Raw genomic sequence first — 12,130 nt, 5'->3', positions numbered from 1 at the left:
TTTTCTGCTCGGCACGCGTATGTTGACAAAGTCGCCTCAAACTGGAAGTGGCAGTTATTTCTTAAAAACAGTGGTGACTGTGTTTTTTTCTGAGCTGCTTCTCTATGACTCAATAATAATTTCATTTGTAAAAAAAAATCACATTATTTAACTTTTAATCAAATATATGTATATGTATACAGATGTATATATGTATATATGTGTGTATATGTATATATGTGTATATGTATATTTATGTATATGTGTGTTTATATAGGTGTTTATATATATGTGTGAGTATATATGTGTATAAATAGATGTGTTTGTGTTGCACAACAATAATAAAAATGTGTGATGTCGTCTCTTCACGTGGTTGAATTTGATAATAATCTATAATCTCAGATTACAGTATATACAGTTTACAGTATATATATAATACAGGTCAGACGTATGAATGAATGATTCAAAATCAAACAACCCATGAAACCCATTGTTTTATTATGTCACATAATATCAGTGAATGAAATAATATCGCAATGAAACACACAAAAAGAGAAAAAAACGACAGATGATTTCACAAGAAGTAAAACAAATCTTATAAAAAAAGACTTGTCAAAATGTGCCTGTAAGTGTGAAGCCTCCACTTCATGAACCAAAATCAATGCACACTGTACAGAAGTGCATATTTAGATTGTGTATGTTTGTGTAGCTGCATCAGTGTTTATACTGGGTCAGTGTTTAATGTCTGTGTCCTGCAGCCTGGACAGTGAAGTCAAACTGCATTAATGTTGCTCACTTACACAAGCCCTGTGTGCAGAAAACCTGAGGTCTGCAGTCGCAACTGCCTGTGTGTAACATGTGTTAACACACACACACACACACACACAGTTATGCAAAGTCTTAGAAAAAAGGAAGAAACACTGAGGAAGAAAAATTTGTGAGATGATATTTCACAACATTAAATGGAAAGAAGAGGTTGTTTTAATATGAAACAAGAGTTTGTGATAAAAAGGTCTATTTATGATGCAAAAATAATCTATGTAATTACAAGCTAGCATTGTAGATGACAAGAAAACACAGCTAGCTAGCCAAGTATCTATCTGTCTGTCAGTCTGTATCTATCGAAGATATTAGTGACGCTCACAAGTGTTTTCAGTGTTTTCCAATGCAAAAAAAAGGTCAGAACTCAGTGACACTACCTGAAAATGCTCAAGACCGCACTATACACTACTTGTAAAGTAAAGTTACACATTGCTGTAGTACATTTTCACATTTTTACTGTATGTGCTCTTTGCAATTCTCCAGCATTGTGCAAAAGAGAGAGAGAGAGAGTCTGGTATTTAGCATTCGCACAAACATTAACTTAGTGTCCACATCTACATTGTTTTCCACTCTGTTTCTTCCTCTCATATTTGTAACCAAGAATAAAAAGAGTGAGAAAACCTTTCATTAAACAAAGAAAAAAGCTGAACCAGAGGGGTAAATCTGACACACTGTAAAAAACAGCGAAAGATAGTTTCTCTGAGTCAACAGAAAGGACATGAATCAGTGATGTTACAATAGAGATAAAAGCATTTACAGCCACCGCACCATGGAGTTTCTGGCTTTCTTGGTTAGCGGTGGCTTGTACAGAGTTTTCCACTCAGGCTTCTGAGCTGTTGTGAGGGACAGGTGAGTCCTCCAAGGAGGTTCCACTTCAAATAAAAACCAGTGTTACTTTCAAAAACAGGAAAGAGTCAGTGGGATCTGGCTGAGCTGAGCCATTACAATAGTCAGTTAAAAGTGTCAGTTAGCTGTTGTTTCCAGCCCTTCAGCAGGAGATCGCTCACCCTGACTGACTTGGTCCCCAGACACTGGACTAGAGCAGCAGTATTGTTCAGGTGAGGTCCACACACATGAACCACACGGCCCAGGGTCAGGACCCTGGCATTGCGCAGTTTCTGGAGTAGGGACCGTGTCCCCTGAGTCACTGGTTCATTCAGGAACCAGAAAAGACAGTCACATCGTCCTCTTTTCTTGTAGAAGAGTCCCCACGCTTTAAAGAGTCCTTTTTAAAAGGTGGGGAAATTATCCAGGTTAAGTCCACGTAAATCCATTAAAAACAGAAAGTCTGCCAGACCCGGTCTGAGGTCAGAGGGTCCAGTTAAAAAGTGCTGGATTTGCTGGAGTCTGAACGCTGCTCTCCTGCTTGCCAGGTGTACGAGTCCGTCACCCCCCTCCTCTTTGGGGAGAAAGAGGACGCTCTGAGGGACCCAGTGCAGACGGTCCCAGAAGAAGTCCACAAGAGCAGCCTGCACTCTGGACAGCAGCTTCTCTTGTGGGTCCAGACACATCAGCCGGTGCCACAGCATAGAGGACATAAGGTTGTTGATGACGAGGACTCGACCTTTAAAGGGCATCTTAGGTAAAATCCATTTCCACTTCCTAAGTCGACCTTCAACCTGTTCAATAAAAAAGTCCCAGTTCTTGGAGGTAGAGGCTGCATCCCCAAGATGGACACCAAGATATTTGAGTCCTCCCCTTCTCCACACTAAGCCCCCCCAGTAAAACCAACTTCTTCTCTAGCCCCTCCCCCACGGCCACAGCTTCACTTTTCTCCCAGTTGATTTTTGCAGAGGAAAGTTTCCTGAAGTCAGCAGCAGTTTGGGTGAGACTATTGATATCATTCCTTACAGACAGAATGATGTCATCAGCATACGCTAACAGTTTAAAAAAGTTCTCGCAGCCAGGAAAGGACAGACCAGACAGACGAGACCTCAGCTTCTGTAGAAAAGGCTCCAGGGCCAGAGAGTACAGCATGCCTGACATTGAGGAGCCATGTCTGACACCTCTCTGAACCTTAAAGGGAGCGCTTAATATACCATTGACTTTCAGCACACTCTCAATGTCACTATAAAAGACCCTGATCTTGGCTTTAAAACTTGAGCTGAAACCAAAAGCCTGCAGCGTCTGCCACAGGTCATGGTGTTCAACTCTGTCAAAAGCCTTTTCTTGATCTAGAGAAATCAGACCAAACTTTGAGCCTAATGAGGTCCAAAATGTCCCGAATTACAGTAATGTTATCAGATATCAACCTGCCGGTCACAGAGTAAGTCTGGTCCACATAGATGACCTGGTCCATCACCTTCCTGAGTCTCATGGCCAGCAGTTTCTAATCGGTGCACAGCAGAGACACAGGACGCCAGTTCTTAAGTTCCTGAAGGTCTCCTTTCTTTGGGAGGAGGGTGAGGACAGTCCTCCTGCAGCTCAGAGGCAGCCGTCCCTTGCTCAGACTGTCCTGCAGGACACACAGAAGGTCCTCAATGACCGCCCAGAATGCTCTATAAAACTCCACAGGGGGACCGTCTATGCCGGGAGCTTTCCCGCTCTGCAGAGTCTGTAGCGCCTCCTGTAGCTCCTGGGCGGAAAGCTGTCCCTCGAGACCCTCTCTGTGGTCCTCGGTTACTTGCAGCAGTCCTTTGAAGAACGACAGCGCTACCTCTGGTTCCTCCCGAAGCTCTGCTGTGTACAGTTCCTGATAGAAATCCACAGCACACTGCTGAATGTCTGCGTCCTCCTGCAGTAGTTGTCCACTGTCAGACCTCAGCGAGTGCATGAGTCTTTTTTGTCCCCTCTTTCGCTCCAGCCCAAAGAAAAAATGGGAAGGAGCATCCATGTCAGCAACGCTCTGGAAGCGTGACCGAACCAGAGCACCATGGGCATGAAAACCCAGCAGGCTGGCTCCTGTGGAAACATCTCCACACATCACACAACTCAAAGGTTTCCATCATTTTACTGATGGCGTTTTTTGGAAGCAGTGTGAGGTTCCCTGTGGTTCCTTTCTAACACAGGGTTCTCTGTGCAGTTAAAATCACCAGCTAAAAACAAAAACTCTTCACTGCAACACTTGTGAAGTGTTTGGTTCAGTGTGTCTATAAAAACAAGTCTCTCTAAAGCAATAACTGGAGCATATGCGTTCATAAAAACCAGTTTCATCTTCTCAAACTCAGCATTTACTTTTAAAAGTCGGCCTGGAACGAGCTCGTCTACAGTAAAAGTAAAAGGTGTGAATTCTCTGGAGAAGAGAATCCCCACCCCCCCACTGTTACTGTCCGTGACTTAAAACCAGCTCCCCATTCCACTACCTTCTCCAGTCACACTCATTATCAGAGGTGCTGTGTGTCTCCTGAATAAAAGGGACATTCAGTTGTTTTGTTTGGATCAAGTTAAAAAAGTGCAGCTCTCTTTGTGTCCTTACGTGTACCGTTGATGTTTAAAGAGGCCATAGCATGGTCCTGTCTCACTTATATGTAAGATATGGAGGTGTACTTGAACACAAACATGAAGTTATTTTATGGTCAAAAACGTCGTAGTCGCTGCAAACGAGCCACTGAAAATGTCTCAGCCGCGCTGTTTCAGACCAAAACCACACCCGCAGAACACGGACTGTCTTGTGATTGGCCAGTTACCTGGAAGTGACGTAATTGGCTCGTCAGCTCTTACACCCGCAGCTCCCCCTCTGGAAAGGCAGATGCACCGCTAGCAATTATCAAAACATTGAGTAAAGTCGTCGGCTCTGTGTCTTTTCACGGATCCATGATTAATTGCATGTAGCGTTATTTAGCCTGTACATGCTTGTACATACATACCTGTACATGCTTGCGCAGGTTGGAAGCAGAGTTTTTGTAGGTGGATAGCTGCGTCTCTTTCGGCATACAAAGTTTACATCGCATGATGAAATTGTTGTTATTCCCGGACTTCAACTCAAAGAAGTCCTTTAAGTTTGGCCAGGGATTGGCCTCACCTTCTCCGTGCATGTCTGTATGTTCCAAATTCGACCCTTCTCCATCGATACACTTGTCTCCATCCGTCTCCATCATCTTTGAGCTAGCTCCTCTGTGGCACCAACATCTCAACAATTCTGACCTTCTGACGCTGCAGTTGTCCAGAGCCAATCAGATGGACAGTTACTGGCACGCAGACCGTTTTTTTTTTTTACTTTGCAACGGAAGCTATTTCAAATGTAGCAAAGTAAATTTCTTCCAACAATATGCGCATATACAATATGTAAAAGTAAAATTACTGATTTTAAAAATTACTCAAAAAAGTACACATCTCTTCCGACTCTACCTCGGCTAAGACAACGACAACAAAAAAATGCACTTATTGTAAGTCGCTTTGGATAAAAGCGTCTGCTAAATGACATGTAATGTAATGTATGTATATATACATATATATATATATATATGTGTGTATATAAATCACATTAAATATAAATATTCTACTCCATGGAAACACAACTTTGGTGTAAATTCAATTCAATTCAATTTTATTTGTATAGCGCCAAATCATAACATACATTATCTCAAGGCACTGTACATAGACAACATCAAGGAGAGCAGAGAACCCCGGTTGGGGTGAAAGGAAAAATGGGGGACAGCGGAGAGGTGGGGGACAGAAAGGGGGGGAGAGAAAGGACAAGAGGGAGATGAGGTAGAGACAGAAGAGAGAGAGAGACCAGGAGCAGATACACAGCAACTGTATCAGGTTACAAGTTTATACAGTTAATGATATCGACTTTTAAATTATAGCACAATAATAATGGCGATGATGTGGGTAGCCTCGAAAACTGGATCTTGGTCCCGCAACCTGCATGATGACAATACAGAGAGAGAGAGAGAGGGAAGGAAGGAAATACACAAACTAGGGAGAGAAAGAGACAAGGTTAATGACATATAAAAAGTCATATTCATACCCTGAGGGTGAGAGAGTGAATGTGCGTGCCCCACAGGAAAATCCCCCTGCAGTCTAGGTCTATAGCAGCATAACTAAGAGATGGTCCAGGTTTCCCTGAGCCAGCTCTAACTATACGCTTTATCAAAAAGGAAAGTTTTAAGTCCAACTTTAAATACAGAGAGAGGCTCCGCCTCCCGAACTATCATTGAGAGCTTGTTCCACAGGAGAGGAGCCTGGTAACTGAAGGCTCTGCCTCCCATTCTGCTCTTACAGACTCTGGGAACCACAAGTAAACCTGTATTTTGTGACCTAAGTGGTCTCTTTCTAGTTCCTGTCAGAACTCGTGCTGCAGCATTTTGAATGAACTGAAGGGTTCTAACAGACTTGTTGGAACATCCTGATAATAAGGAGTTACGGTAATCTAATCTAGATGTAACAAAAGCATGAACTAGTTTTTCAGCGTCCTGTAAGGACAGAATGTTTCTAATTTTCATAATGTTCCGCAGGTGGAAGAAGGCTGTTCTGGAAATTAGTTTTATGTGTGAATCAAATGACATTTCCTGGTCAAAAGTAACTTCAAGGTTCCTCACAGTGGAACTGGAAGCCAGGGTGATGTCATCTAAAGTGACAATGTGATCAGAAAGTTTTTCTCTGAGGTGTTTAGGGCCGAGTATAATGACCTCAGTTTTTTCTGAGTTTAAAAGTAAAAAGTTACAGGTCATCCAGGACTTATTGTCTCAGAGACATTCCTGGAGTTAAACAACCTGGTTTATTTCATCCGGCCTCATTGATAAATATAGCTGTGTGTCATCTGCATAACAATGAAAGTGTATGTTGTGCTTTCTAATAATGTTCCCTAGAGGAAGCATATATAAGGTAAAAAGTATAGGCCCAAGCACTGAGCCTTGTGGAACTCCACAATTAACTTTTGTTTGTAGTGAGGCTTTATCATTAACATGAACAAACTGGAATCTATCAGATAAGTATGATTTATACCGGCAGAGGGCTGCACCTGTGATACCAAGGGTCTGCTCCAATCTCTGCAGTAGAATATTATGATCAATGGTGTCAAATGCAGCGCTAAGATCTAACAGGACAAGTAAAGAAACTAGACCATTATCTGAAGCCAAGAGAAAATCATTACTAACTTTAACTAGTGCTGTTTCTGTGCTATGGTTTAATCTAAAACCTGAATGAAAATCTTCAAACAGGCCATTAATGCACAAATATTCACATAATTGATTGGCAACTGCCTTTTCTAAGATTTTAGAAACAAAGGGAAGATTAGATATAGGTCGGTAGTTTGCTAAAATATCTGGGTCGAGGGTCGCTTTTTTGAGAAAAAGGGGTTTAATAACTGCTATTTTAAACGTTTGGGGCACATATCCAGTTAATAAGGATAGATTAATTTGAGTCAATAAAGAGCTGTTAATTAAAGGAAACACATTTTTAAACAGTTTGGTGGGGATAGGATCTAACTGACAGGTTGATGGCTTAGATGATGAAACTAATGATGTTAACGCAGGGAGATCTATAGGGGAGAAACTGTCTAACTGTGCACCTGGTGCTTCTAAAGCTCTTGTGCTAAAAGATGAGTCAGTCCCAATATGAGGGAGGAGATGATCAATTTTTTCTCTAATTTATGTTATTTTATTCACAAAAAGTTCATAAAGTCATCACTGCTCAGTGTTAAAGGAATAGATGGTTCAGTGGAGCTGTGGCTCTGTGTCAGCCTGGCTACAGTGCTGAAAAGAAATCTATGATTATTCTTATTTTCTTCAATTAAAGAAGAATAATAGGCAACTCTAGCTTTGTGTAGGGCTTTTTGTAAGCTACAAAACCATCTTTCCAGGCTATATAAAATTGGCAATGTTGGTAAATGTTGGCATTAAAATGCACCAGAAGTCAATTCAGGCCTTTGACAATCATCACTGCAAAGCTTTGGGAATAAAAAACATAGTAATTTTTATCAATTTTTGCGTTTATTTGAGACACACATTTTGAGATGCCGTACTTAGACATTTGTTCACTCTGACACTGAAGGTTTCCTATCACAAAAATGTGAGACGCTGTCATAGATGTATGGCTGGTGACTGGGGTAGCCAAAACACTCGCTTCTGAGCTGGTTATGTTTGTGAGCCGCGGTCAAAGCCTCCACATCTGAGTGATGCCCCTCCCTCTTGTAGGTCAACAGGAAGCGGCCGAGTTTGCTTTTGTAGTCCAGCACCATGCAGTCGGGGCAGCTTTCGTACAGATCCATGATACCCATATCGTTGTATGGTTGAACGCCTTCTTCCGTGTGCACTGTGGCAGATTCGGTGATGAGTCTGTGGTGGTCGGACTCAGAAGCGTTAATGGACATGTTTGCAGTGTAGACGGTACACGACACGTTGTTCTGAAGGTTACTCTCGGTAAACACGACGGTTTTGTTGTCGGCGAGGAGGCGGAACTCGACGTGGGAGGACGAAATATTTGGGAACATGTCCCAGGCTTGAGGATTGTCACTGACGGACCAGACCAGAACCCAGTGCCCAAAGATCTTGTGCAGGTCTTCTTTGGGCAGCATCTTGTTCACACCGTCACATTTCTGGTCGGCGCCGGTGCTGATGACCGTGGTGGCCGCTAGCAGCAGTAGCAGCGGCACCGCCTGTTTCACAGCACAGATCATCCTGCTTTGAGACAGAAAACAAACACACCCTGGTTCTGTCAGGAGAGTGGAGAGAGAGGAGTAAGCTGGCCGCTTATAAAGGCTGTGTGTGTGTGTGTGTATGTGTGAGTGAGTGAGAGAGTGTGCATGTGTCTGTGTGTGTGTGTCCACTGTGTCAGTGACTCTGACTTTGTTTATTCATGTGGGTGAACACAGTGTAACAATAACGACCCTTGAAATCCTGTTTTGCACTGCAACGGCTGCCCATGCACATGTATTTAAATTGTAAAAACGAGGGGTCAAACTAGCTAACTAACTAACTAACTCGCTAACTAACTAACTAGAATAGAATAGAATGCCTTTATTGTCACTATACACATGTACAATGAGATTAAAAGCAACTCCAATAACAGTGCAAACAGTGTAAAAATATACTATGTAAACATAGAACATAAATTAACTAACTCACAACTGTAAAGTAATTGTTATTCTTTTCTAAATTCAATCTGGGTTTTAATTTTTATTTATTTTATCTTTATGTTCTTGTTCATGTTTCTGTAGTAACTGTAGCTGTACAGTTACTTATTAGTCACATTTCAATCTGTAAATGTGTCTGTTTTCAGTTCAGTTTTTAGTTTTCTCTTAAAATGTAAAAAAAAAAAATTACAGTCCTGTTTGTAAGAATTAGCTTCATCTAATGGTGGGACTGCAGATTGTGACAAATTGAGAAATCTCTCAAGCGTGTCAGGGAACTATGGTGGCCTCTGCATGCCAAAGATTATGTTGTCAAGTACTTTTTAAGGTGATTAACCTCTATTTTATTATATCTTATGGTGCTTTGCCTTATCTTATTCTGTTCTGTTTTAAAATCTTAAAAAATCAGCTTTTTTACCAAGAGAGAGCCTCACCAAATGTCATTGTATCTTGTGTATAATAACAATATTCATTCATTCATTGAAGAGCATTGAATTTTTCATCAGCTGAGTAGGTTTTCTATAGTTTCAGATGTTTAAAAGTTTTATTTGTTTCATTTAATAAAACTAACTTTTAATTTTAAAACAACCTTAAAATGCCTATTTTCTACTGGGAAAGGAATTATTGCTATGGCAACTACCATCATATATTGTCAGTTTTACTGTATATAATAATAAAAAAACATTTCATCTTCATCATGAACATGACTCCGGGGGTTAACTTAAACACCTGAGCTTCTCCGAGTCCAAAGGTACAAATGTGATTACATGGTAAAACATTTCCCAGAACTGTTTGAAGTTCAAGAATAACAACACGGTGTGTAACCACTAACCACGGAAATGGCCAGTGATTGTATTCTGTATTTTTTTCATGCATTTACGTTTTACTGGAGAGCTGGAGAAGATAAGAGTCTCGGATGTCTGTCATCTAATTTATGCCAAATGACTGGTTCAGATAATCCAGTTAAAGAAATGAAGAGATGGCTGAGAGGTATGAGGGAACATAGGGAATGAAACTAAATCTCTCTTTTGGCTTGATAAATAATGATGTTGAATTTCCTGCATCAAGAAAGTTATATTTTCATGGGTGTATTATCTGCCGATGACATCACAAAAATCATACAATTCTCAAGATCTGTAAAGTGAAAATTCATCAGATTTGAATCAAATTTGGCATGTGTATGACAGGATCAGACACACAGATCAGATTAAGTTTAATCAGATTACGGTTCTTCTAGATCCAGTGTTTTAGTCTATTAATCTAAATACTCTGGTATCAGAAACTTATCCTTTTGCAGCATCGCAGGTGAAATTTGTTTCAGCAGCAGCAGATATTCGAGATCTCTGTTCCATAAGCTGCAAAATGCTTTTGGCCATCTTCCTCAAAGTGAAGTCTCGCGGGACGAGATTTAACCAGAAAACTGGCTAAGTAGAATTATGGCTAATACACAAAACACCTGCATGTTTTAAAAATATTGCTTTTCTTTTTGCGAAAAGCTGTAATCGAAACACAATTATACAGACCGTCTCTCTCTCTCTCGAGCCCTGGATTCATTGAGGCGCTTTTTGTTGGACTTTTAGTTCTGTCTTGTTTCATTCTTTTATTTTGAAGTTTTTCACTCTGCGTACCCTGTCAAGTTTGACATCCTGTCATGTCTTCCCTGTTGATTGTCTGCCCCACCCTAATGTGATTCACCTGTATGTGATGATCCCTGCCTCCCTCGTGTTTTTAATCTCCACGCTCCCCAGTGTGTTTAGTGCACTTTCTGGTTTCCCAGTGGTTCCTGTTTTCGGAACTGCAATTTTTGTAACAATTGTGACACGCTGTCAATGCAGAAGTTACAATGTGTGTCACTCAGTTTGTGTCTGTTTTTACATCCAGCAGCTTGTTTTTGAGCTATAAATCGTAAGAAACTCTCAGAAAAATACTTAATATAAGTGCCTTTCGACTCACAAAGAGAGCCTTCACTGGAGCTTTGGGTTAATTTAAGTTGCATATCTCTCCCATCTCTCCCTCTCTTGCCCTGCGTTCATTTGTCCCTGCACTGACCAAGGCCAAGATGTTTGTCCATCACTCTCCTTTATCTCTGACTCTTCATATATGGGAGCTTCAATCAGAATCAGAATCAGACTTTACTTTTATTATCCCGAAGGAAATTGTTTTGTTACAGTTGCTCCATATCAGACTCAGTAAGTTCCAGAAAGAGCACACAAGTTAAAAATTAAAAATTAAAAAGTAAAAAAGTAATAAAAATAGCACAAAGCCCTTGTTTGAACACGAATGACAAATGACAAAAATGTACAACGTGTACAGGATCGACATTATCAATATGATAATTAATAAATGAACCGGATACATCTATAGAACGAGCTCCTGTGGCCGACCAGCACATCATTGAGTGGATGGAGGTTGTTGTCCAGTATTGACCTTTACTTAGACAACATTCTCCTCTCTGAGACCACCGTCAGAGAGTCCAACTCCACCCCCACAATGTTACTGGCTTTGCGAATCAGTTTGTTCAGTCTGTTTGCATCAGCGACCCTCAGCCTGCTGCCCCAGCATGCAACAGCATAGAGGATTGCACTGGCCACAAAATCCTGAGCATGGTCCGGCAGGAAATAGAGACGGCTCAGGCCCTTCTTGTAGAAGGTGTGTGTAAATATGGTCCAGTCCAGTTTGTTGTCAACGTGGACTCCCAGGTATTTGTAGTCCTTGACCACATCCACATCGACCCCTTCGATGGAAAGAGGGGTCACTGGTGTCTTGGACCTCCTAAAGTCCACAATCAGTTCTTTAGTCTTCGTCACGTTAAGCTGCAGATGGTTCTGCATGCACCACGTGACGAAGGAGTCCACTGCAGCCCGGTACTCCGTCTCATCACCCCCTCTGATGCATCCAACTACTGCAGAGTCATCAGAGAACTTCTGAAGATGGCCGGTCTCTGCTTAAGTCAGTGGTGTAAAGGGTGAAGAGGAAGGGGGAGAGGACAGTCCATTGTGGTGCCTCGGTGTTGCAGACCAACTTGTCCGACACACAGTGCTGCAGGCACACATACTGTGGTCTTCCAGTGAGATAATCCACAATCCAGGACACTAGTGGGGCATCCACCTGCATCACTGTCAGCTTCTCACCTAGAAGAGTAGGGCCTGATGGTGTTGAACGCACTGGAGAAGTCAAAGAACATGACCCTCACAGAGCTAGCCGGCTGGTCCAGATGGGCGTAGATGCAATTAAGCAGGAAGATGATGGCATCCTCAACTTCAAGGCATGGCTGGCAGGCGAACTGAAGTGGGTCCAGATGCGATCTGACCATGG

The 12,130-nt window shown here is 41.7% G+C and overlaps 1 protein-coding gene across 1 annotated transcript; it reads right to left on the bottom strand.

Annotated features, from left to right (window-relative positions):
* Positions 1 to 7,657: 7,657 nt before the first annotated feature.
* Positions 7,658 to 8,420, bottom strand: LOC131464453 (saxitoxin and tetrodotoxin-binding protein 1-like). Its single transcript, XM_058636933.1, has one exon. It carries the CDS (start codon positions 8,360 to 8,362, stop codon positions 7,721 to 7,723), a length of 642 nt encoding a protein of 213 aa, XP_058492916.1. The 5' UTR covers positions 8,363 to 8,420; the 3' UTR covers positions 7,658 to 7,720.
* Positions 8,421 to 12,130: the final 3,710 nt, after the last annotated feature.

This window comes from Solea solea, chromosome 1, assembly GCF_958295425.1.
Source record: "Solea solea chromosome 1, fSolSol10.1, whole genome shotgun sequence".
Classification (NCBI taxonomy): domain Eukaryota; kingdom Metazoa; phylum Chordata; class Actinopteri; order Pleuronectiformes; family Soleidae; genus Solea; species Solea solea.
Note: the sequence above shows the minus strand (reverse complement) of the source record. Positions and strands in the feature narration are given on the sequence as shown.

What these genes read in the sequence shown, in the direction of transcription:
- LOC131464453 (XM_058636933.1), bottom strand. Translation starts at nt 8,362, where the DNA reads ATGATCTGTGCTGTGAAACAGGCGGTGCCGCTGCTACTGCTGCTAGCG.